The sequence below is a fragment of the Lepidochelys olivacea genome (genome assembly GCF_965140295.1).
Source record: "Lepidochelys olivacea isolate rLepOli2 genome assembly, chromosome: 9".
In the NCBI taxonomy this organism is placed as follows: Eukaryota; Metazoa; Chordata; order Testudines; family Cheloniidae; genus Lepidochelys; species Lepidochelys olivacea.
The window spans coordinates 7,788,526-7,813,773 of NC_140419.1; the positions used below are offsets into that span (position 1 = coordinate 7,788,526).

General features: G+C 45.1%; 1 protein-coding gene across 6 annotated transcripts in view; it reads right to left on the reverse strand.

Moving 5' to 3' along the window:
• ABCC5 (ATP binding cassette subfamily C member 5) overlaps positions 1 to 25,248 on the reverse strand; it is a 94,071-nt gene that overhangs the window by 52,640 nt on the left and 16,183 nt on the right. For 4 of the 6 annotated variants that reach the window (XM_084638805.1, XM_084638803.1, XM_084638808.1 and 1 more), the window contains exons 1-2: positions 13,747 to 13,857; positions 11,894 to 12,076 (exon numbers count right to left, since the gene is read on the reverse strand). In XM_084638805.1, coding sequence (XP_084494931.1) covers positions 11,894 to 12,022 — 129 coding nt within the window. In that variant the 5' untranslated portion in view covers positions 12,023 to 12,076; positions 13,747 to 13,857. Of the gene's footprint in view, positions 1 to 9,655; positions 9,989 to 11,893; positions 12,077 to 13,746; positions 13,858 to 25,248 lie in introns of those variants that run through there. The other 2 variants (XM_084638804.1, XM_084638806.1) reach the window with 2 other exon arrangements.

The following is a 25,248-nucleotide window of genomic DNA, read 5'->3' on the forward strand; positions in this document are numbered from 1 at the left end:
GATGTGCATCCGATGAAGTGAGCTGTAGCTCACGAAAGCTTATGCTCAAATAAACCTGTTAGTCTCTAAGGTGCCACAAGTACTCCTTTTCTTTTTGTGAATACAGAATAACACTGCTGCTACTCTGAAACAGGTTTTCACTTCACTTCCTTGCCAGTGACATGTAATGGAAGAATGCATGAAAATTTCAGGGTCCCTCCTAGTATGAGCTGCTCCATTGCAGAAGACATGAAAAACAGCTCCTCCCTGCTCCACCACCCATCTCAATTCAGAGACAAATGTGACTTTTCTACCCAAGCGAGTGACTTTAGAACTGATTAACTCTGATTTGCCTGGAAGCTCCCCCGAGACACAGCTACTGAAAATCCAATCACCCTCTATAATCCCACACACTGCCAGTACATGCGATTTGGGGATCACCATCACTACACAAAGCCTCTTCCTACATGTGGTTGCTCATTTTCTGAGCCTGGCTAAGTGGAAGCTTACACTACAAAACCATACACACCCGATGTTAAACTACGGACATGTAAATGCAGGTTTAGGTTAACACACCCACTCTATACATAGGTACTGCAGGAGTCTACAAACAAATGATTTTTCACATCATACTAGCTAAGAATCAGGGAGTAAGTTAAAGCTGTAATATGTTTGACCAGTTTTTTTTGTGAGTTGAGTGTGTTTAGAAATGGCCTTTAAATATTAACTGCTTTCTACAGGGTCTTTAAACCAAAAGTATAAATACATACCTAGGCCCTGGCCACTACATACATAATCAGAGACAAGTCAATTTTTTTTAATAAACATTTTGACACCAGACTTATCCATAACATTCACTATATCACTAATTTATGTAACACGGATACAAAGAAAATACACAGGCCTCACAGATGAATATATTTTTAAAATTCCAGGTCTTAAAAAAATAGATGGGGAAGAGAGGAAGATGTAGACCAGCTCCATTCCCAATTACAGATTACTGGTGGGAAGCATTATATTTTATGGAACCACCCCCCAAAACAACATTTGAAGCTACATCTTAGCTCTGAAACCAAACATTTATATTTCCATTCTAGGTCTCCAACAATTTGCATGGATCAAGTTTTAATATTTAAACTTAACCACTTGGGCATATAGTACGAGAGCAGCAATTATAGTTAAGACTTCATAACAGTTTCCATTGTAACCCATTTTCCATCAAGAAGAAGAAGAGTTAAGAGTTAAGTTAAGTTTGTACATAGAACAACCTGCATTAGTGGAGTGCTTCACCACGCAATCTGACAGCCCTATTTGTGACACCGACAGGCCAGCTCAGTTTCCAGGCTGAAATTTCATGGCGTATCTGACTAGATTCACTACCCTCGCAAGTTTGAGCAAAATCAGTTCAGCCATTCTTTGGCACAGAGAGTAAGAAAGTTTATCCTGTTACAAAAGAGTTGCTAGCATTCTTGTATATCATAAAATAGCAGGGCTGGAAGGGATCTCAGGAAGTCATCTAGTTCAACCCCCTGCTTAAAGCAGGACCAATCTCCAATTTTTGCCCCGGATCCCTAAATGGCCCCCTCAAGGATTGAACTCACAACCCTGGGTTTAGCAAGCCAATGCTCAAATCACTGACCTATCCCTCCCCCATATTGTCAAAATCGCTGTGGGTTGAACATTTCAATTTGGTATGGTAACATCTCTCACTGAGCAGCAGTAGTCCTGCCTATTCTGTAGGAAAGTGGTTTGATTTGACTAAGTTATTAACCTCCAGGAGAAAAGGAAGTCACCAACCTGGACATCGTATCAGAGGGTAGCCGTGTTAGTCTGTATCCACAAAAACAACAAGGAGTCCAGTGGCACCTTAAAGACTAACAGATTTATTTGGGCATAAGCTTTCGTGGGTAAAAAACCACTCCTTTAGATGCACGGAGTCAAGCTGGACATACAGATTAGATATTTTGCTAAACTTGAGAGATGCAGCTCAGGAATGCTGTGTTGTTTGTGAATATTTAGCTGCAAACCAGCAAAAACCTTAGCGGTTGTGTAAGGGCTGAAGTTGCAAAAAATGGATGACGCACTGTATTTGAGTAGTAGTGTGTGATTGTGTAACTAAAGAATGTGGCAAAAATACATATGTGCAAAGAGGAAGAGTTAAGTTTGTACATAAAACAACCTGCATTTTCAAAACGGAGTGCTTCACCACGCAATCTGACAGCCCTATTTGTGACACCGACAGGCCAGCTCAAATCAAATCCATAGGACAATTCACTTGTATGTGAATATCAAAGAAATGTTAATGTTCTTGTCTTCACTTGCCTATAATCTGTTTATCACCACATTACATCTATCCCATACTTTATTAAACCTAGATCAAAAGTATATGTTAGAGTAAAGATAAAAATTTACTTTATGTGTAAGCTTTATGAAAACTAATGAAAGATTGTTTGTAACTAAACACATTGTGTACATCTCTGTAATTGGATTGCTCATCACGAGATTGGAACTTTGTAATTGTAAATGCATGCTAACTTCAAAGCATGGGTCATTGGGTTTGACAGTGCAAAATCCACACAGACCCAGTATGCGTTTAGTCAAAGGAAAAGCCCATGCTGTGATGAAAACACTTGCCAGATTGCTTTCAAGGGAAAACAGCTGTACGAATGAATCCAGGGAATGATCTTGTCTCTCTGAGCTGTTTGGACACTTTCAGAGAACATTCCAGATGCAAGACAGAGATCTCCAAAGGGTTATTTTGGGTAACTCTGAGACTCTTAGGGAAAACTAGCAGATCACTACATCTCTGCTATCACTTTTGATTTACAACCTTGGACTCACCTGTTAATGTATTTTACCTGCTTTAACCTCTCACTAACTCATTTTCTTTTCTTAACTAATAAACCTTTATGTTAGTTTATTAGAGAAACTGGCTGCCAGTTTTTGGCACAAGATGGAGAGTATCCATTGACCTGGGGTAAGTGGCTGATCCTTTGGGATTGGGAGTAATCTGTTGCCTGATTCAGGAGGTTAATAATAATCTGGATAATATGGGTTGTAGGCTCAACAATCTGTTTGATCAGAAGACAGTAAGGTCCTTGTCCCGAATCAGGCTCAACAGAATTTACAAAGCCTGTTGTGTCCATATATCATATGGCAGGTGAGTGGACAAGAGTGCATCCAGAATGGGGTGGGGGGGATTGTGTCTTAGTCTGTTGCTTGTTTTTGTTGAGCCAATACAAACATCTAAACTGAATAATCTTGCGCTCATTCCCCACTTGCCTATGCCTCAGAGATCCACACTGTAGGTCCTCCTAGATTACTGTGTCTGCTCAGAGGCTGGTGGGATAGTTCTATCAGAGGGGAGAGGAACGCTCACAGCTTTAAGAATAAAAATTCTGAAGATGGTATCTTATTTCCCTCCTCTTGACCACAGAAACCACTTTCTCTCCTCCCCATACACACGCTGTCAGTGACAGGATTCCCTGTGTATGTTTGTTCTAGTAAGCACCCCTCTACTGCAGCAATTTACTCACAGCATTAGCAGAGCAGAAACAGCACAAAAGTGGAATTTCTCCTCCAATACATGAGGTGTAGGCTAATTGCCTGGCAGAAGCAAAGATGGGTTTTTAAGAAGGAGTGTTTTTCCACTCATGGACGAAAATTAACAACACTCTGATAAGCTCTTAAGGTATGTATACACTGCAATTAAACGCCTGCAGCTGACTACTGTCAGCTGACTGGGGCTTGCAGGTCTTGGGCTGTAAAACTGCTGTGTAGATATTGGGGCTCAGTCTGGAGCCCGAGCCCTGGGAAGCTGCGACCCTCTAGTCCAAGCCCAAAAGGTCAATGCGGCAATTTTACAGCCTCACAACCTGAGCCAGCTGACATTGGCCAGCCTTGGGTGTTTAACTGCAGTGTAGACATACCTTTAGATCCCCCAGTATCCTACTGCATGATTAGATAAAATGAATGGTTCCTTGCAGTCCCGGAATCTCCAAGTGCAGAATGAAAAAAATGCAATCATTAATTTCCAACACCCAGAAATTTAATTATTACAGTATGGGATGTGACGTCTAAGATTTCTGGTGGCAGGTTTTGGGGATTGTGTACCTTGTATGCAGTTTTTCTTCTATGTTAGTGTAAGCAGAGTCAGGATGAGCTCCACCCTGTCATCTGGTGGTGAGGTGTGGCAAGTTGTGGAAAAGAACTTCAGGGGCCGATCTCATTTGCATAGGCACACCCACCCCGCCTAGAATGAGGCCATAGCTGCCCAAATGGTCACTTTGGCTGTTGTGGGATCCCCAGTGTCTCTGTTATTGGGGCAGGAAGAATAAATTGCTATTACCCTGATTATGGGAACTGTGCTTGGAACTGTACTTGGCCTTTTGTTATGATGGAGGGACTCACCATCAACTAAGTAGCACTCGCTAGGCAAGAGTCATGGGTTCCAAAACTGTGAATTGACAGACTGGGGACAAGTATTAATGCTTGGTGGTATGGGCCTCTTGGTGAGGGCCTTACATGCTGATTGCACTTCCGCCTCTCTCCACTGTGGATTATCAGAGCTAATTTTGATTCCATTAGGAGTCTAGTTACAGGCTGCTAAGCTCACTTTGGGCTAATGGTGCCAGCACTGAGGCTCCCCTACTACAAGCTGAATTCACCAAAGAGCTGAACAGACTAAGAGCTGAAATCACTGAGCGTTGTGTTAAGTAGTGGGGGAGCCTGAAGATATATTGTGGAGCAGTTTGCGGGACGGCTGGAGTGCCTTGTGGACAGGCTGGCAGAGCAGTTCATAGGACGGCGGGAGCTGCTTGTGGGACATGGAGCAGTTTGCTGGCGGAGCGGAGCCCTATGGAGCTGCGGGGCAGTCAGCTTCAGATCATGTAAGGTGCCCCTTACTTCTCTTCCACCCAGGTTGGGAGGTAAAGCTCTGCAGATAAACTTTCGAACTCTAGGGCTGCCCTGACCAGGGACAGAGACTTTTGCGTCATGGGACTTTGGGTGATTTCGGGTTGCTGCACTCAAGAACCAAAGGGAAAGGACACGACCCAATTTGCTGGGGGGGGGGGGAGGATTGCTCATGGGTTGTGTTATGAATTCTGTTGGTGGCGTTTCCCCAACATAATGCCACATTGTTTCTCTCTGTTATTAAAAGGCTTTTTGCCACACTCAGACTCTGTGCTTGCGAGAGGGGAAGTATTGCCTCTTGGAGGCGCCCAGCGGGGGTGGTATATATTTGTCCCAGGTCCCTGGGTGGGGGCTCGAGCCGGTTTTGCATTGTATTATTGGAATGGATCCCCTAGATATTGAACCCGGCCCTTGTTGCTGCCAACTCTGAGGGGCAGAAGGGTCACATTAGCGTAGTAAACTGAACTATGAGACAGTGACCAGAATTCGACTTCTACTTTACTTTAGTAGAAGATGAAGAGAAGGTAAAACTGCCAAATCCTAGAACAGTTTCTATCTGAACTTGCTAAATGGATCAAGTTAATGCACAAAGATACCTTCCAATGTGATAAGAGATTTTACATGTGCAAACAAATGCCTCAAGCTGGTGAGCACAGTTGTAAAAGTAGCAGAACAGACTGCTATCATCAAGTTTTCAAAAAGCATACATGTAAACACAGCCATGTTTACTTTGCCCCTGTATATCGCCTGCAACACAGCCAAATGTTGATGGATCTGCTCACTTGGGCAGCAATTAAGCAAACAAATTCAGAACTTTGTGCCAAGTATGTCATCTTGATAAATGGCGCCAATGGTGCTTCACCCTATTTCTACAGCTAATCCACCAGGATTAGCTTCAAACATCACCTACAACTAAAGACACATAGGAACGTCTTCAGATATAAAAAAATGCCAGCTCAGAACAAATTCTAAAGCCCATTTGAGTCCACTGACTACATGGGAACAGAGACGGTTTTATAGAGCGCTTGACTATTTAAAAGATTATCTGGAAAATGTGCGTATCAGTATTTTCCACAGATTTTGGTCATTTTTCCCCCCAGCACCTGAATCTCAGCGAGATTCATTTGTAGAGCTCCTAGTATATGTAATAGGAGTCTTACTAATGTCCAATAGCAATTGTGTGGATTGCTGATCAGCCAGTCTACACTCAGGCTCCCAATACTATAGACCAGCCCAATGGTGGAGGTGAATGGGTGCCAACAACAGTGAGAAATTTTAGGAGTTTTCCTAGTGTAGGCAGGACCTTTGTCTGTTTCAGGACCTAAAAATGTGGTGCTGAATCCCAGCCCTCTTGAGACCTTTAAGCCTTATGAATGTTCAGTGCTATCCCTGCAAGGCCTGCAAACACGCCTACCTAGGCAAACGGTCTTCACCCAATAGAGCATTCAGGAAGTAATCCTGAGTAGGAATGGGGAGAATGGGAGAAGACTGAAGAGAGAATTACTAGGGCTCCACCCACTCCAACTTGACAACATGGATTTTACCTGATTCAATTGATGAGTCACTGTGATCAGAAAGAAATCAATGTGGGTGCAGCACCAATCACCAGTGTTTGCACCACGTTTGGGAGGCGGTCACATCCAGGTCCCGTGGCAAAGACCCTAAGGGTATGTCTGTGTGGCAGCTGGGAGCATGCCTCCAAGCACAGGTAGACAGACACACATTGGCTCTTCTCGAGTTAGCATACTACAGGCAGCCAAATGACTATGGCAGCAGTGGCTCAAGCTAGCCACCCGAACACAAACCCAACCCACCCTCTGGGTATATACCAATGGCCTGAGCCACTACCACGCTGCTATTTTTAACTAGGGTGACCAATCGGAATGGAACAGGGGGATAAACAGGTTGCCCATTTAAGACAAAGTCCCTAATATCAGGATGTCTGGTCACGCTATTTTTAACACACTAACTGAAGTGGAGCTAGTGTTTGTCTACCCACACTGGGAAGCACACTCCCAGCTGCTGTGTACCCTAAGCCTGAGCAGAGTGCGTTGGGGCAGGGTGGAGATAAATTACGGTGTTTTAACCTATATTACTTACACACACACACACACACACCCCCTAATTACTGCTTCAAGTTAAAAACTGACACCGCAAATTCAGGAATTTCCAGGAGTACACCGGACCCTAGCTAGAACGCGGGATTTGGGATCCATGCGCAGTACCGCGTTAACCGCATTATAGTAGGGACCACATTAAAATGAATTGCAATTGAAGTAATTAAATTTGGGATCCATGGCTGCAACTGCGTTATATGCGAATTTGCACTATATAGACGCGCGTTCTAGCGAGGGTCTGGTGTATTACATATCACTGTTTCAAAATGCTTTTGGTTTTTAGGCCTTTCTGATAAATTACTTCCTACCATAGCCCTTAAAGCTTTTCTGGAATGTCAAATTCTTTCCATTCCTTGTAATGTCTCTCTTTCTGCAGTGGACTTCATGGACACAACTTCCAATAGGGTCCCAGCTAAGGAAATATAAGCAATGCAATCTTTCTGATATACTTCTTTAAAGTACATGGTTAAGAAGTTTGAGAACAAAGGATATTAACGCATGTATTAAAATTCTGGTGAGATATTGATGGGATGTTTTGAAACATGCAGAATATATTTAATCTGGTAAAACACACTGGCTTTTTAGCATCAGTAAAAGGATTGTTTGTGGAACCCTGCAACTACCTTTAGATTTGTTAGCACCAGAGAGCAGCATCTTTCATCAGGAAATTAAACACTATAAAACACAACGGTGCTAATTAGCACAGCATCTCCTTATACAGGAGCAAAGTTAAGTGTTTAATGCATCTTACAAAATAGAATATTAAGGTCTCTTCTACAACACGGCTTTTAAAAATCCAGTGTGGCAAAAGCACATGTATAATTTTTATTTGTTATTGTTATTATGTCCATCTTGGGTCAATAAGATTTTCACTGGAATTATACTGCTTTTAATTTTTAGCTTCCCAAAACACTTTTCACAGGTCCAAGTTTCTATGACAATGCCTCTATCAGGTAGCATCAGGTTTCCTTGGGGATTATTCTTACCTGTATGACAGGGCACTGAGAGTTAATATTTCAGGAATCCTGCCTGAGATAAATACCATATCTTTTTATCCACACAGCCAAGATCTGATAGTGCTGTGAGCATGATACCCTTAGCTTTCATGAAAGGAGCAACTCACTCAGCAAATACTATACCTACCCCGTATCAGCCATCCCTAGAGATTTAGGAATAGCCCTTTCAGTCTTCTTTTGACAGAAGACTCGAGGCCACAATGCCACGCCCTGGGAGCGGATGGAATAAGTAGCATATGAGTGGGAACTCCCTAGGGCAAAACAACACAGAATCTTCACATGCTCGGGATTGGAGAGCGACCCAGGATTGACATGACATCCACCAGTAGCCTCTAGGGTCTTGGCTATGCAATGGCTCATACGCCATCCTTTCACCCATGAAAGATCTAATTTAGGAGACAAGTGAACATTTTGCTGATCTCAATTTACTAAGTAGGATGTGCACAACTACTGCTTCTTAAAAGCAGTTTTTAGCACACAGAGAAATGCAGAAACCAGAACTTGGAAGACACACTCAGAGGCAAGTCTGGTCTGATGCAGCTACAGCCCTGCCTGGAAGCATGAGAACCTGGTGACTAATAAAAAAAATACATACATACATACGTACATACATACCACCTACTTCTTACATAGCATTTTTCCATCTATAGATCTCAGAGCACTTTACAAAAGGAGGCCAAGTGTCATTACTCAGCACTCCACTTACTTTGCAGCTCCCACTACTTATGAGAGCCACTGAAGAGGACATCCCCCGCTCCCCAGGACAAGAGGAGGCACATGCCTTCATGCTCCTATGCATGGACAAGAGGAAATTAACACCCCATCTTCCTCTCAGAATAAAAAAAAGCTGTGCAAACACTTCTCTGGCATCACACTTCGCAACAAGTGTACTGTGGTACATTTGAGGCTCGGTTTCAATGCAGTACAGCTCTGAATGTCCACATTTCAGCATTTTCATTTCAGCTCTTTGTAGCGGCAACTTTGTTGAACAGAAACTCTAGTTTCACACAACTCACGTTTTCAGCTGTGTTGTAATTAGGAACAACAAAACTACAAATATTGAGCAATCCAGCTAGCATTAGCAACATTTAGCAGTTTAGTAAAATAAATTGACTTTTTTTTTTTTAAACTAAGCAAAGTGTTCTGTACAGGTTGTTTGTTCTACATTTAATAAATACTGACCAAAATTGTTTGAGCGCCCTCTGCCAGGACCCTCACGTTATTTATTTGTACTATCTGATTGGGTCTTCTGGGCACTACTGCCCAGGCTCCACTGTGCTAGGCAATCTGCATGCACACACGCATGCTCTCACACGCTAAAAAAGAGTAACAATGATAGATAAGCAACCAGCAGATTTTTTTTTTTTTTTAAACAAGAACTGACTTGAGGGTTTTTTTGTGGGGTTTTTTTGTTTTTTACACTGTTGTTCTACACCAGAACTTTCTAAATCTTATTGTCCCCTCTTTGAGACTTACCTGTTTTCTGATTTTTTACCATAGCTTCCTGTTTTGTCCTTCTCGGTTAACCCTTCGACCGTGGGGTTTTTTGTGTTTTTAAACATATATAAATACATAAACCCAGCCCTACTGCTCCCTGTCCAGCCTGGAGCCCTGGACGATTCATCCCACCTTTGTTCTCAGCCTTCCACTCAGAATTCCGCACTTGTGGCTGAGAAAGGTACAGAGTGTTCCACACAGCAGGCACCCCTCAAGTTCCAAACACTCAGAGGGTGCATGGCCTTTCCTGACCATCCACAGCAGGGAACTCCTCAGTGGGACCAGGCGTAGAGGTGCATCTCCAAAGACTATCCTGAATGTAGCTCAAAAGTGAATTTCAAAGCAAATGACCATGAAGTTTATTTCTTCTCAGTTGTTCCAAGAGAATAATTTGAAGCACAACACCCCCATCAGTACAAGGGGTACTGTACTAACTGCAGTTTACAAGGAGGTAAACAGCAGCTCATTCCCAGCAGCTTTAATAGGCTCACTGCAGGAATTACCCTATGCAGGAGCATGTTCTTAGGATGCAGGCCAATCAGAAGAACCATCCTAACATGGCTTCAGCTGGACTAAAAACCCATTGGCTAGAAAAGAAACAAGGCTCCCCACCAATGGTAACACTGTTGTCACCACCAATTCAACAGTGAAGAGTTGCTACTGGATAATGTATATTGGGTTGTAAGCCAATCATAATAATGTAATCAATGCTGCTCAGACGCTGCACCATGACTTCAGAGGGGCCCTGCTTCATTACCGTTGCCCGCATTAAAGCAGAAGTCAGATGTTCTGACTTGCCCTGAACAATGTCTGTTATCAATATTATGCTGAGTCACAGAGACTGTGCAGAAACTAAGAGAACTGCAGAGAATGCAAGTACACTCGGCATTCTGCCCCACTGCAGAACAGACCATTCTATAACAATTCAGCCTCTAGTACTGCAATGCTTTAGCCAGGGTTACAACCAACTGCCAAAACACAACTTTATTGCCATTTATCTTACTTTATTGGTACTTTACATGTAAAAACACAAGTTCAGATTACCTGACATTTAATATTAGCCTTTACAACAACATTCTCAATACTTGCTTTAAAACATTCATAGACTTCTCGTGAAAAAAAAAAAAGTAACTGGTAACTATTTTTCATACTGGGGATTTCAGACAGCTGATCTTTCTAAGGTGTTTACTATGAATCCTGACAAATTAGCATGTTTACTAGAGTTTCATATTGTGTGCATATACAAATAACAGAGAATCCAAACCTAAGCAAGACACATTTGCAGTATTAATCACTTACTTTATATGTTGTTTAAACTAGTATTTACTTCCTTAGCATTTAGATACAAAAATTCTTGAGAAAAAGATATGCCCCACTAGATTCCAAAAGCGTCAGTAGTTATAGTAAACATCCCTAATCTAACTTGAATTGGCATAAATAACTGGTTCTGAGCTACACCTTTCACAAAAGTGGATCATGATGGTCAAGATTTATTGAGTAGTTGGGTTTTTCTGCACACCAATTTGTCTTGCAGTGTTTATGTTCCTGTTAAGGTTACCGCTAGCTATACATCTGCATAACTCCATTCTTATTAACCCATCACAAACTCACCAGTCCAGATAACATTGGAGAACACTAGCACAGCAGCTGAATGGCAGTGCCAATGCCAGAGTTTGGTTCTTAACTGGCAGGGACAGTTAACTACTTCAGTGTACAGCACAGGAAACACAATCAGCACTAAATAGTAAAGAACTAGAGATATGTAGTGGTATACGGGATATAATAAAGATTCGAATTCATCCCTTTAAGTACAAACAATTCCTACTAAGGCAAGTTAAACATCTGCTTCAGGAAAATAATCCAGAACAAACGCAGTGCATGATTAAGAATATCTTTAAGCTGCTAGCTCTGACTGGAGCTTGATTAGCAAGAGCTCTTTATGTTTTCATGTCATTTCTGTTGCCTCTGTGTTCAGAAGCATCATTCCAATGGTTAAACCTGACTTGTGCTTACAGATTTCTCTTGGCTTTATATCACCACAATTATACAGATGGCCTGATAAATGTGCATCAGAAAATGTTGTCTGTCAGAATATTTGGCATAATTCAGTTTAGTTTATTTAGTACTTCTTGAGAAAATGTATTTCAGTTTTGAGCATCTGTTAAGCACTAGTCTCCCTCACTAGTGCAATTTTGCACTAGAGGTTAATATATGTACAGCGTTCCTTCAAATGACCTCTCCTATGCAAGACGCAGAATGTCCATCATTGACCTTCAAGGTAACAAAGCTGGCATGGCAAAATAGGGGTTGCTATATGTAATTTATTAAGCAGCCACACAGAGACATGGAGAGTGGAAAAGAGAAACTGACCTTATATTTAGCTTGCTGGAATTTCAACCCTTCCTGCTCTTGGAACTGCTCCGAGCCGGCTCTCTCCCTCACATTTCTATACCCAGGACTGGGTATAACATACTCTTTTCCTAGGTCGATGTCTTTCATCTTCTCCTTCCGTAAACGCCAGGGTTTACAGTTGTATTTTCACCTCAGAAAAATCTAAAGAGAATTAAAATCCCACTTAAAACATATGTCCTACACCCTAAACAACCCTATATGATTAATAGGAAGCTTTTTAACCAAAGGTCTTGGGCAGCAATTTTGAAATCCTATTATAACATGTGACCAAACTACTCCACAGTGCCTTGTGGAGAACTGATTCAAGAGCACATGAACCCCTTGCTAAGCTAGTTAAAGGGTATCCATAAGTAACCATGAGACTAAAGTGACTCAGTGCGGAAGCGCCACTATAATATCTAGCCTACTTATAATTTTCAAGTATTTGTATCCTTATGTAATCTTAATTGCTAGAGATCAGTCATTTGATTCTAGCAAATTATAATTTTTTCAAAAATGTTTTAATATCAAACATCTAGAGCTCTATTTTCTTGATTGTGTAATTTTACATATTAGCATTTCAAAATAGTATGCTAGTTTCAACACCCATAGGACATACAGCATGCATCTCTGCAAATCTAGCACAAGATATTGTCAGTCTTCTCTACAGCGCCCACAGACACTATGAAAAAAGCCTATTCTTAAAAAGATAATTTTTTCTCCCACACAAGTACTATTCATCTTCATTACAAATTTGTACAAGCATTAAAATGTATTTGCATTAGATTACATGCCTGCCTGTACATTTATTTATAAAGAAACGCTTTGGGTTGCTGTTCTTTTCAGACTGTTAAGTCTTTCAGGTTAGAATAGCAAATTTATCCATAAAGCTGCTGGCCTTAAAGTCACTTTGTCCCACGGCATTACATTTTATATCTCCATAGTTGTTGATTTAAAAAAAACAAGTCACTGTGAAAAGGTCAGCTTAAATCATACTGCAGCAAGAAAAATGTAGCAGCAGGTCTGGTCTGGTGCAATGGACCAGAAGCCTCCCATATTAATTGCATAAAGATCATCATCCAGGCTATTTCTGTAACATGCCCTTTGCCTCATATTTACAACTGGCCCTATTGACTTACAAGGTGGGTGAAGTAAGATCTTTCATTGGACCAATTTTTGCTGGTGAGAGACAGACAGAAACGGGTCCAGGACAAGGTATCACCTCACCCACCTCGCCTCTCTAATATCCCGCGACCCCTCCCCGGCCACCACGCAACCTATTTACTCACAGAGAACCAGACGGTTCCCCACTATGCCCCTCCAGAGAGCTCCACCCACTGGAGCAGGAATCCACCGAACACACATGGGCCGCCTTGCCCCCACCCTTGCCTGCCTTGGGGCTTATTTGTCTGCGCCGGGCGAGAGCGGTTCTTCATCGCGCTGCCCCCGCGCCCCAAAGCCACCGTGCACCCCCCCCCGCTCCCTAACACAGGGCGGGTGTAGCCCCCCCCCCCCCCGCGCCGCTGCACCTGCCCGCCACATAAACAAGGGAGGGGTCCGCGGCCCTGACTGCCTCTGCACCCCCATGGGACCGGGGGGGAGGTGGTGTGCGCGCCCCCCCGGCCCGTCCCATGGATCCCGGGGGGGGGGTCTCCCCCCCGGTACAGGGGGTAATGCCCCCTCCCAGCCCGGTCGCCGCCTGGGTGCCCAGGGCACCGGCCTCCCCCTCCCGCCCTGCGGGCGGCCCGGCCGCACCAGTCCCCGGCGCACGGTCGGGGGAGCGGGTGTGAGGGGAAAGCGCGCGCGCGCCCCCCGCCGCCGCGGGCCGTTACCTCGCCCGGCTTCTGCCCCGCTGCTGCGGCTTCGCCACTCAGCGGCCCCCGCAGCCAAACCACAACCTTATAGCGGCGCCGGCGGCCCCACTGCGCCGGCGCGGGGCCGAGTCTCGCGCGGGGAACGACGGGAAGCGTAGTCCCCCCAGCTAAGGCTGCGGAGCCGAGCCTCGGGGGCAGGAACGACAATTCCCGGCAGCCCCCGCGCCGGCCGGCTCCCGCACTCTCCCGGCCGGTGCCGCAGCGCCCGCCGGGCCTGGAACGTTCTCCGCGGTCCTGGGCCCCCCCCCCACGAGCTGAAGGGGGAGGGGTGAACCTGGGGGAGGGTCCGACCCCGCTGCGGGACCGGGGGTGGGGGCAGGACGCTCTGCAAACGGGAGCCGCCCCCCCCCTTTCGCCGCGGGGCGGCGCGCGCCCCTACAGAACGGGACTAGGGCCAGGCCCATAGCGGCGGGGAGGGGGGGGGAAATGGGTCTCTCTGGCGGCAGACACAGCTGGAGCGAGGCCCCTGGCTTCCACTGCCCTTGTTCTTTCACCCAGGCCAGGTCATTTACATTGCATTAGGCCTGGCTGCAGGGGGGCAGCTTAGAGAGACCCACAAAAAACCCATCACCCCCCCCCCCCCACACACACACACACACACACACAAATTTAAAGACAGATTCCACTGGAGGTTGTGTCTCATGGGGAAAGACCCTGCTGCAGGCCATCCAGACAAAGCATTAGGAGGATCTGCAGTCTCATCGTGTTCATTTGGAGTATCGTTCAGCCAGGGCTGAGTGCAACCTAGGATAGCAAAATACATAGCCACATGCAGCAGAAACAGACCCTATGAATAAGGGACAGGTACAGTTACCACAGCCAGACCTTCAGGCGCCCACATCCTGACTAACAACTAGACCCCCTTCTCTCCCCTCACATCCTTCATGGATATTAACAGATTGAGAGATAAGAATACAGCTGTATCCCTAAACACACTTCATCCACTAAGAAACAGATGGCAGCTTTTCACTAGCAAAGACCCTTAAAAACAAGGGGACTCTAGTTTCTCCTCTGTTTTTAAAAAGCCTTACCCCAGCCCAGCAATTCTATGTTACTTTCAGAAGTTAATCTTGGCTGATGTCGCAGGTAAGCAATTTATATGAAACAGGTGCCCATCTGTACAGCAATTGTTCTCCTGTCAGTAAACTTTCTACATCAAAGCTGGTGTTTTTCAAGATGCTGAAACAGACTCACTGTAAAACTGGCATGTGGGAACCAACAAGTAAACTGGACCCTGAATGTTTGTTTTGGGTCCAGAATATAAGAGCACAGATAAAAAATATTGAATTCTGCCAACCTTACTTAATAAATTCTTTAGATAAAATGCTTAATAAATGGGTCTCTGTTTAAATGTTCAGTTGTGTGAGAATATGCGAGAGACCAGAATCTAATGAAGACGTTGAAATGGAAAAGGTTAAATACATATAGTCAACGTCACATGTCAAAAAAAACAAATATCCTTAAATCAGACTAAGTTCTCAATTGCCATTCCTCTTTGCCTTTTCGTACATTTCAGTCTATCAATAGCAATATTTTTTCACTGGTTGTGCCTATGAAGTTGACATTTACCAACATTAGATCTTTATCAGTCAATCCTTCCAAGCCTCTATCTAATAATGGCACCACTGACAGATGTTTCAGGGTCATCCTATACATAACCCCAGGAGCATTCATGAGCACACTCACATCACTCTGAGCCTGTACTATTTCTGGCAAAATTGAGAATCATCTCCATGGAGGACACACTAATATATTGGAACAGCAGAACCACAAGCCAATTACTGACCAAAGGCAGAAGAATAGCAATGACCACAGCAGGGCAGCCATGAAAGCACAGGGCTAATATGTTGGGTAATCATGTGTCTTCCCTTAAAATATTCCACTGAGAACTCAGCTGTGCAATTTCAAACTGGTTTGGTTGGAATTTTATTGTGTTTGGGGATTATTTCATACCAAGTGACAGGGTGCACTCCATGTTTTATAAACAAGGGCAGATATCTGGACAGGAGCCAGAAGGATAAAGGGAACCTAAAACGCTTTTGAATGGAATTATAAAACTGGACTCCTATTAACAACACACAAGTTCTGGTATAAAAATACACACAGCTGCAATTAAACAGCACAACCAAAGTAGTACAGGGTGTGAGGAATCAACTGGAAGGGACTTCGAGAGGTCATCTACTCTAGTCCCCTGATGGTGAGAAATAATCCAAGAACCCAGCATGGTTTAAATTAAATATAAATAATTTATTTTATAGTGTGTTGACATGAGTCATCTTGACCAGAATAAAATACCTGCCAAATATTTTAACACAGCTGTGAGTTCTGGGCATCCTGTACCAAGTGTGGGCCTTACACAGGCTTCCCAATGAGGAGTTTGCCTTGAGTCTCATTCCAAGGTCATAATTCTAAGAAGGCCAGGAACAAGTGTACTTCGTCCTCCAGCACAAAAATGGGGAAGTAGCCCTTGATCCAGAAATGCTTGCATTGTGCTTTTTTAAACAAATCTGCATGCTGCAGTCTTGTTACCAGTGGGATCCAGCATGTAATTCTCAGCCTTCCTGACCCCAGAAGGGCACAGAGTAGCTTTCAAGTGAGTCTTTGGAGCCTGAATTGTGGAAGAAACAGGAAAATAATTAAATTTTATTTTTTTTAAGTTGAAGAAATGAGAGCGCTCAACAATTCTGTGGCATCTGGTTGGAGACATGCAGAAAGACTGAACATTCAGCAAAAACACCAAAACCATTGAAAATGAGATGGTGACAAGACAAGTGGAGGAGAGGAGGTCATCCCAATAAATGAAGCAGAAGTAGAGCGTGCTTGGCTGTGACTATCTGGCATTTTCCTTTATGTCCGCCACCTTTCCACTAGCACAGGGGCGGCTCCACTGGTGGGAGGAATAGTAGGAAAACTAGAAGAACAGGTGCTGACATTTTAACCAGAATCACCTATCTTTGCTCAGGTCAGGTCAAGGCAACAGTGGTTGAACCACCAGCAGCCTATTCACACTTGCATTCCTACAATTATAGACACCCCATGCTGGTGCAATGATAGGAAATTTGAAGAAAAATACTGGTGTAGACATAACCCACTGGTAGGTCTGCATTATGAGTCTCTGCTAGTGGCCTGTCCAGAGGATATGCATGTACCAGTTAGAGGAGTTATTTTATTTAACTCCAGTGGCAGAAATTCATGCTTTTAGTGCTAGGTTCATTCCCTCATAATGACCAACGATAGACTTTACGTAGGGAATTAAAAAATGTCACTGATTCTATATTCAGTCCCAGAACAGGAATTTTAAAAAGTGACATAGCCAAACCAAGGGACCAGTGACAGCTTTTGAGACTTGTGTCTGAGGAATCACCAACTCTAGAAAATGTTTGCTATCATCTGACAAGTGGGATACCATCAGAGCTGGGATTCAGAGTACATAAAGTATCTGCTTCTAGCCCTGGCAATTAGAGGATACGGAACCTTAACGATCACCTCATTCTGATTACCAACCTGTTTGTTTGCCACTTGAATGTAAACACTATTTTAATGTCTTGAGACCCACTAACAAGAAACCAACCCTGTAAGCAAGCCAAAAGCTGAGAACTTGTGCAGAGAAGGAGCAAAGTCAGCTCGGAACAGCTGGCCTCCAAAGATGCAGAAAGAATCAGGAGTAGAAGTGTGCCAGAGCCGCAGAAGGGAGGGTGATGAAGCTTAAATCAAACCAAGTTACTGTCGGATCTAAGCCATTTGGATTTGATAAGTGGAGTGTCACCAAGTTACCCAGAAAATCCACATTCAGTGTATGGAAGTGATGGCCTTTATCCAGCTGTTTACACCACATCCATCACTATTGTATCTGAGCACTTGCATCCACCCACTGAAGAGCACATGTTGCATCAGAGCACATGTTGCAGAAAATTACTTAGTTACCTTACCTGAACTTACCAGACTTACTTCAGTCTCTTGGGTAGAAACAAGCAGACATTGCTGAGTGCTTCAGGAGTTCTTCCCAATTAAAACTCCTATGCTAGTTTAAGCATTACTGCAAATGTGGTTTGGATCACCAGTATGGTATCTCCTTTTAGAAGCACACCACAGCCCACCAGTGGAAAGCCTAGTAACATGCACAATTGCACAAAAATAAAATTGGACTGCAGTTTTAATGTTGTCCAGACCCTGGACAAAACCAGGCAACATCAGCTACAAAAAGAGGAGGAGATGTGACAGTGGGTTAGTTCAATAATTTATCTCTGCTGCACGACTAGCTGCAAATTCTGCTTAAGGCCCTAAGTGGACATGAGTTGGAGGCTGTGCTCCTAGTCCAAGGAAGTTTGTCCACAAAGGAGAAACAATGTAATTTAACTAAGTGTGGGCTGACTGACAGGGTCTATCAAGAGACCTAGTTTTGGAATAGCAGGAGATGCTGCAGGATAGCAGAGATGCATAATGAAGCACTTCTAGTGCATACCTAGTCTAACAGTTACCACCAGTCTCAGCCTCTCCCCATCCTGCAAGATTAGCCAATAGGATGCTCAATCCCTGTATTTCATTCAGGTAGGACGATGCATGAGAGTGCATCTTGCTTGACAACTTTAAAAGCTAGATGCCACCTGCACTCTGCTTAGTTTTGTTCTTTTGCAACTCATTGTTCAGTGAGTTACTCGGCCCCAGTGTGCACAGTCCACAGTGGCTATTACTCTGCCACAGCAGCTCCCAGGTAGGGAATTCAGTTCAAGCTGCAGAGGCTCATGTGTACAGTTCTGGAGACCCCAGGTTCGATTCCGGTAACAGTTTGTGCTTTTGCTTTCTCACCGAGTGGTGCGTTCAGCCACAAAACAAACAGGATTGAGAAATTAACTTCCTTTTCCTTGCGTCAACCAGGAGTCCTATGACCATCTGTCTAGCCTGAGGCACCCTAGTTCCCACCAGCTCCAATAAAAAGCACAAGCCCTGGGGAGAGCTGAAGGGATTGCAATCAGCTTGTTCCCTGGTTTTTTAAATCCACTTTATGGTGGCTGATCTTTTATTAGACCTGAACATACATTCAGTTTCTGACCCTTCTGATTCCACAGAAGATTTCTCAGAGCTTCTGCTATTAGTTAGATTCTGCTCACTGATAGAGGGGTGCCCGATCAATCTCTCAGCCCCCAAGAACCAGTCCTGGCTATTATCCAGCTTGTTTCAGGAACACCACTCAGTAAGTTGTAACAGCACGCTAGGGACTTTATGTTCTTTTCAACTCTCACCCATGTCAGATCTGCCAATACCAGAACACCAGTCTGATTTACCCAGATATCAACAGGTCCTGTAATTGAAGTGCAGCACTGGAAAGGATGTGTGTGTGCAGTGTAGGCTGGATTGGAATTGTCAAGTGACAGAGGTCACTTCTGCTTTCCTACAAGCCAGCGAGTTTAACAGCTAGGGATAACCTTGTGATAAGAAGTCATTACAAAGGTGGCAGTTTTGTCATGGTAGGAAACGGGACAGTCACAATTTCAATTTAAGAAAAACTGTGGCACATACTGTACTAATGGGCCATTTGCAATGGGAAATGAGAGTTACCAACACACTTCACAAGTGTTTTATGCTATTCACAATAAATTAACCATTTCAAATCCTTGCAAAGCCAGATTCTGCTACACTGGCCGTCTCAGGAGCTCAAAACTGGGATCTGAGCTCTCTTTGCAGAGGGCCCCATCAGATGCAGAACATCTTCTGTAAGAGATTAGAATGACCATGGATCTCATTGCTTTCAGAACAGAGTGCAAGAGATTGCCCTTCCCCATAACTTTCTCACAGTAAGAATATATAAACACAAAAGAGGATTATGCATCACTCTCCCCAGCAGAGACAACAATCAACTTTCATGTAAGCCACTCCAGTACTAAGGGGATAAGTGCAGGACAGATACGAAGTCCCAGTGGGGCAGGCAGAAAAACAGTTACACACCCACCCACCAGTGGAATTTTCCCAGCAAGCTAGTTTCCAGTTTCATGCCAGGGTTAAGATCTTTCAGGAGCTCAGCTTTTTCATGAGGGACCTGATGGTCCCTGCAACTTGCACCCCTTAGATGGGAAGTATTACCTACTATGCTAGCCACCTTGCAAGCTGGTGGGCTACGGTAACTGGGATTTGCCCCAAGCCCTTGTTAAACCAAGTGTCGTGTGGAGGCAAGGGGATGGGATCAGATCGAAGCAATCTACACCTCAGCTCGCAACTGAAAACCAACCCAGAGCTCTCTAAACAAATAAAAGGTGGGTTAATTCAACGGATTTCCAAGGCCCTAGGTCCTATGAGGACACATGAGATCTAAATTATGCACCAGGGACCCCAAATAGTGCATCACTACTTCCTCCAAGCTCTCTCTCCTACACTGCCCCCCCCCAATCCAATCAGGGCTCTGTGTGTGTGTGTGTGAGACTGGTGTATTCCAATATTCAGTTTATTTTATGCTGCTCCCAACGTTCCTTATGCTGCAGATCAGTGTAGCTATGCTGTGTAAGGTGGGGCAGGGGGGCGGGAAAGCAGGATCTGTTTGGACATGGAGCAGTTGGGGTTTTTGACACGCATGAAGATATGGAAGCTGGTTTTGGTGTCCAAGAGGGATGTGATGCTTTTGGAGCTGGGGAGGGGATCTACCCCCTCTTTCCCTCTCTTTCGAGCAGCAGCAGAGGAACTAAAACTTGGAGGAAGTTTTAATTCCTTGTTCCCCACCCTCGCAACTTGCTGCTTCACTGCGTACCTCCCCTGACATCTGCCCCTACATGCAAAATTGACACACACATACATTAGCTGGATGTTTCTGCAAAAGTGATCAGCCATGTGAAATAGTTCATGCTAGCACTCAAACTGTCATTGTGTTTCAGAATTAACCCCCACTGGAATGAACTGGGCAGCTCACACTTTTTCAGAGCTGCAGATTCAGGCAAACATCACAGCATTAGTTTAGTATTTTCCCCAACCATAAAGGCCAAGGATTACTACTTTTGCTTAAATGAAAGTTAAGCTTCTGAAGCAAAGTTTATGTGGCAATTTAAAATAATCCACAATTTTGCAGCAATGTAAGTCACAATCACATTATGCACAAGGCTCTGCTTACCTCATATTACTGGGATATTTCTCTGTGCCTTTGGTTTTAGCCAAGCTCAGAAGTCTTGCAAGAGGCTATTCTCACTGTATCAATCAGGTCTGTGTTAGAAAGCTTTGGTTTCGTGAGATTTCCAGTTTAAAGTGAATATGTAAAGGGGAACCTCACTATTACAGCTCACCCTGTTCTATTGTTTAGGTCAGGCAGTAAGGAACATGACAGAGCATTCCATCTAACTTTACCTTGCCTCAAGAGCCCTTTCCTTATTGTGAAAGAGATAATGCACTGGTTAAATCCAGCAGCCACGAGTTTGAAACTATTTTTGACTGGGATCAGATTTAATGGAATCAGAAGGTCAACTATTGCAAAGTCAAGAGTAAAATTAAATATATGGAACAAGCCCAGAGCAGTTAATCTGTACTGAGTGTGGGACTGTTTGATATCTTTAGGAAACCTGATATCTTCAAGGACAAAACATATGTTAAACAACAGCAGTGGATCAGCCTCTTAACAATAGCTGACCCTGTATTTAATACTGCTCATGCCAGATCCAGAGTGACGGCTAAATTAGAAGTCTGTTCCACAGCTAGAGTTTGATGTCTGCACGTTCTTACAGGCAAGGAATGGACAAGAGTTAAGGCTTAGCCACCTCTAGCTGTTGGTTAGTAAATGAACAGAATTACAGTCTAACAAGGCTGAAGCAAAAAGGGACAGAGATGCTGGTCTTGAAATTGGATTGGATGCTTCTGATTCAAACCCTACCTCCTCCCTTCCCCCCACTCCCCGTGGTTCTGGGATGTGGAGTAGAAGTTTTGGTTTGGGACCTATATCTAGCACTCAAACCATAGGGCGCACCTCCCCCATCCCTCCCAGATCTGCCTATGTTTTTTCACTTGGCAAATTTACATTGTGAGGACAAAGGTCATGTCAAGAGACAGGTCCCCAGAGGCCATGTTCCTGGATTTGTTTTCAGCTCTGTATTCTGGCAGGTTGTATTTGCACTGGAACCAGCCAGGGCCCAAAAAACAATTCAGGCCTAAGCAACTCCCTCACTATTGCTAAATACAAGCCCTGGCTGCTATCAGTTGAGAACCAGTCTCTAGACTGAGGAGCAGTTGGAATCCTTGGCCAGAGATAATGGTACAAGAGACTATTCCTTTCCATTGACTCCTACAATCAGTCCTGCTGCCTGTACCAGCATACTCTTTTCCAGCAGGGCCAGAAGACAAGAGTCCATGGTTAGACAAGCCAGGGGTGTTCATGCTTCTGGAGGTGCACAGGGACAATCAAAACAGCAGCTAGTTTACTTAGCTAGGTCATGTCAGCATGTGATTTTGTAACTGACAGCTGCTTTCCTCAAATCAGGAGAATCACTTCACCAGGCCCCATCAATGTGATAGACCAGGGGTTCTCAAAGTTCATTACAGCACCTCAAGAGGGAGGAAACGAAGCCTGAGCCCACCCATGCCCTGCCACCCCAGGTGGATGGGTGGGGCAAAGCCAAAGCCCCCCCAGTCTTGTAACCTGAGCCCCACCACCTAGGGCGGAAGTTGAAGCTTGAGCCCCACAGCCAGGGGGCTTCTGCCCCAGGCAATGGGGCTTGGGCTTCGACATCAGCCCCAGGTAGCGAAGCTCGGGCTTCGACCTCTGCCCCGGGCCACAGCACGTCTAATGCCAACCCTGGTGACCCCATTAGTTTGAGAATTGCTGTGATAGAAGTTATGGAAAAACACTAATAAAATACAGATTTAACCAAACCATGACTGATGTGGCAAGCCTAGAGGTGCCCCCCGGGGCTCAGCCCCAGCACAAATTAAGGCCTACCTGAGCTTCATGGCCAAGTGCTCAGCACCTGGCAGCTCCCACTGTGACACTTAAGGCCAGGTTTTTCCAAGAGAGCTCGGCACCTCACCTATACCCAATATGCTGAGTATTTGGAAAAATCCAGCCACTTCTTTAGGTAGAGAAAAAAACAGGCTCTTTTGAAACTCAAATCCCAATTGTGGGTGCTGAGCCCTCTTGGAAATTCAGGCCTGTTTTTACAGCAGCCACCAGCAAAAACTTCTAGGTCGTGCAGGAGGCAGCTGCTGCTGCCTCCTTCCCAGGCTGAACAGCCAGGACGGCCCTACACCTGCCTTGCACTCTTCACTGGCTACATCTGAAGTGCAGCATGCTTTCTTGGCTGGCCTGGTTCACTTTGGAGACCACGAGAACGTTTTTCTGGACCTCCTCCTAACCAGCACCTGGGTTCTGAGTAGAGTGGCAGAGCCCAAAAAATCCTATTAGATAGCACTGGTGTTACCCTTAGTGGCTGGTTCAGCTGGTATGTCTACACTGCAATTAAAAGCCTGCAGTTGGTCCATGCCAGCTGATGCAGGCTAAGGGTCTGTTTAATTGCAGTGTAAATGTTCAGTCTCAGGCTGCAGCCTGAGCTCTGGGACTCTCCCACCACACAGAGTCCTCAAGTGGAGGCTCCAGCCAGAGCATCTACACTGCCATTAAACAGCCCCTTAGCCCGAGCCCTGGGAGCTCAAGTCAGCTGGCACAGACCAGCAGTGGGGTTTTACTTGCAATGTAGACATACCCTAAAGGCACAGAAGGAAGCCTCACCTGTCACTAACCAGCACTCCCGGCAGCTGATGTGCAGCACCGTTAAGACAGCATTCAGCAGGATGGGGTACAGGCCCCAAAGGATTAACCTCTCAAGACTTATGAGAGTACCAGGACTTGCCCCACTCAGGGTCATCCAGAGCTGCAGCCAGTAGGTCACATGGGCTTCTCCCTGCTCACTCAGCCCACAGCCTGGCTAGAACCCTCCACGGGGGTGCAGACTGCCTAGTAGCTAGTGCTTGGCCTGGTCAGTGCTGCCTACCAACTCCAATGTGCCTCCAGATTCCTCTGAGCACAGCCCCAGCCTGCCCCTTTCCCACAGATCGAGCGGAGGTTCCCAGGCTCAGGGGGCCTTTTGCTTCTGTTTATGAGGCTGGGTGGTGAGCCACTGAGAGAGACTCTGCTGCTCTGATCAGACAGCGCTCTTAGCACTAGGAGGGATCCATCAGGGGCTTGTTTAGTTAATACCTTTGTCAGACTCCTGAGGGCATCTTACAGAAACTGATGGCTGTCACACCCCTGGATGGATGTCACACCCCTCACCCCACCTGCTCACCTTGTAACCAAGGGCTGTCATACAGGACCCCGGGCACGAAGGGGAAATATCAGACTCTTGGGCTCAGGCTCCAAAGAAGGGACCCCGGCCTGGGTTTTGGAAAGCGATCTCGGCTTTGAGAGGATCGGAGCAGGACGAAATCAGCTTTCTGGATCCCTTGGGAAACCTCAGCTCCACAAGAGGAACAGGAGCTCAGGAATGCATCATCAGTGTCTGATCCACGTCAGACAAGGCGCCGATACTGGTAGCCGTGCAGCCAGTCAGACTTCACATACGAAGCCATTTGAGTCAATATCTTTAGTGACTCAGGCCCCAGGGCTGCAAGGGAAAGTGCCAGACTCCAGTCAAATATGGACAGATGCTGATGCAGGCATTTTGTACCTGGGGAAGCCCAGGAGGAGCCAGAGATGTCCTGGTACCTGCTGGGTGATTGGAGGATACAGAGCCTTTCAGCTCCAGGCTCCTTGTTCAAAATTAATTCAGGTGCCACTGGCAGTGACCATCTGTTGGCAGCCTACATTAGATCAGTTTGGTGGGTCTCCATTCATTGGGCAGTGGAAATATGTCCCATCATCCCAAACGGCACGAACTGACACGTTGGCTGGATATTTCAAGAAAGAAGCCAAGAACTGAATGACCTTGGATACTGAATTCATCCCCCTAGAGATGCAAGTCAGAGCTGGACCACGTTGGCAGGGCAGAGGAAGGAAGGGGAGTTTGCCTTGCTGTTACCAGTCCTGTACGTGTTCTGGGGGTAAGGAGAACACACACTAGTGTAAAATAGACCAGCACCCTTTAAATAAATTCCACACTAATTCAGAAGCTACTGGTTGGGTCAGACCAAGATGCTACGGGATCTTTTGCAGATTCTTTAATTTAATGCATAGGCTCAAATAGCACAAGCCTGATTCTCATAATTAGGGCCCTACCAAATTCACAGCCATAAAGAATGTGTCACGGACCATGAAATCTGGTCTCCCGCGTGAAATCTGGTCTTGTGTGTGCTTTTACCCTATACTACACAGATTCCACAGGGGAGACCAGCATTTCTCAAATTAGGGGTCCTGACCCAAAATGGGGGATAGCAGTTATATTAGGCAGGGGTGGTGTGTGCCCCGGTATTGCCACCCTTACTTCTGCACTGCCTTCAGAGATGGACAGCCAGAGAGCAGCGGCTGTTGGCTGGATGCCCAGCTCTGAAGGCAGAGCTCTG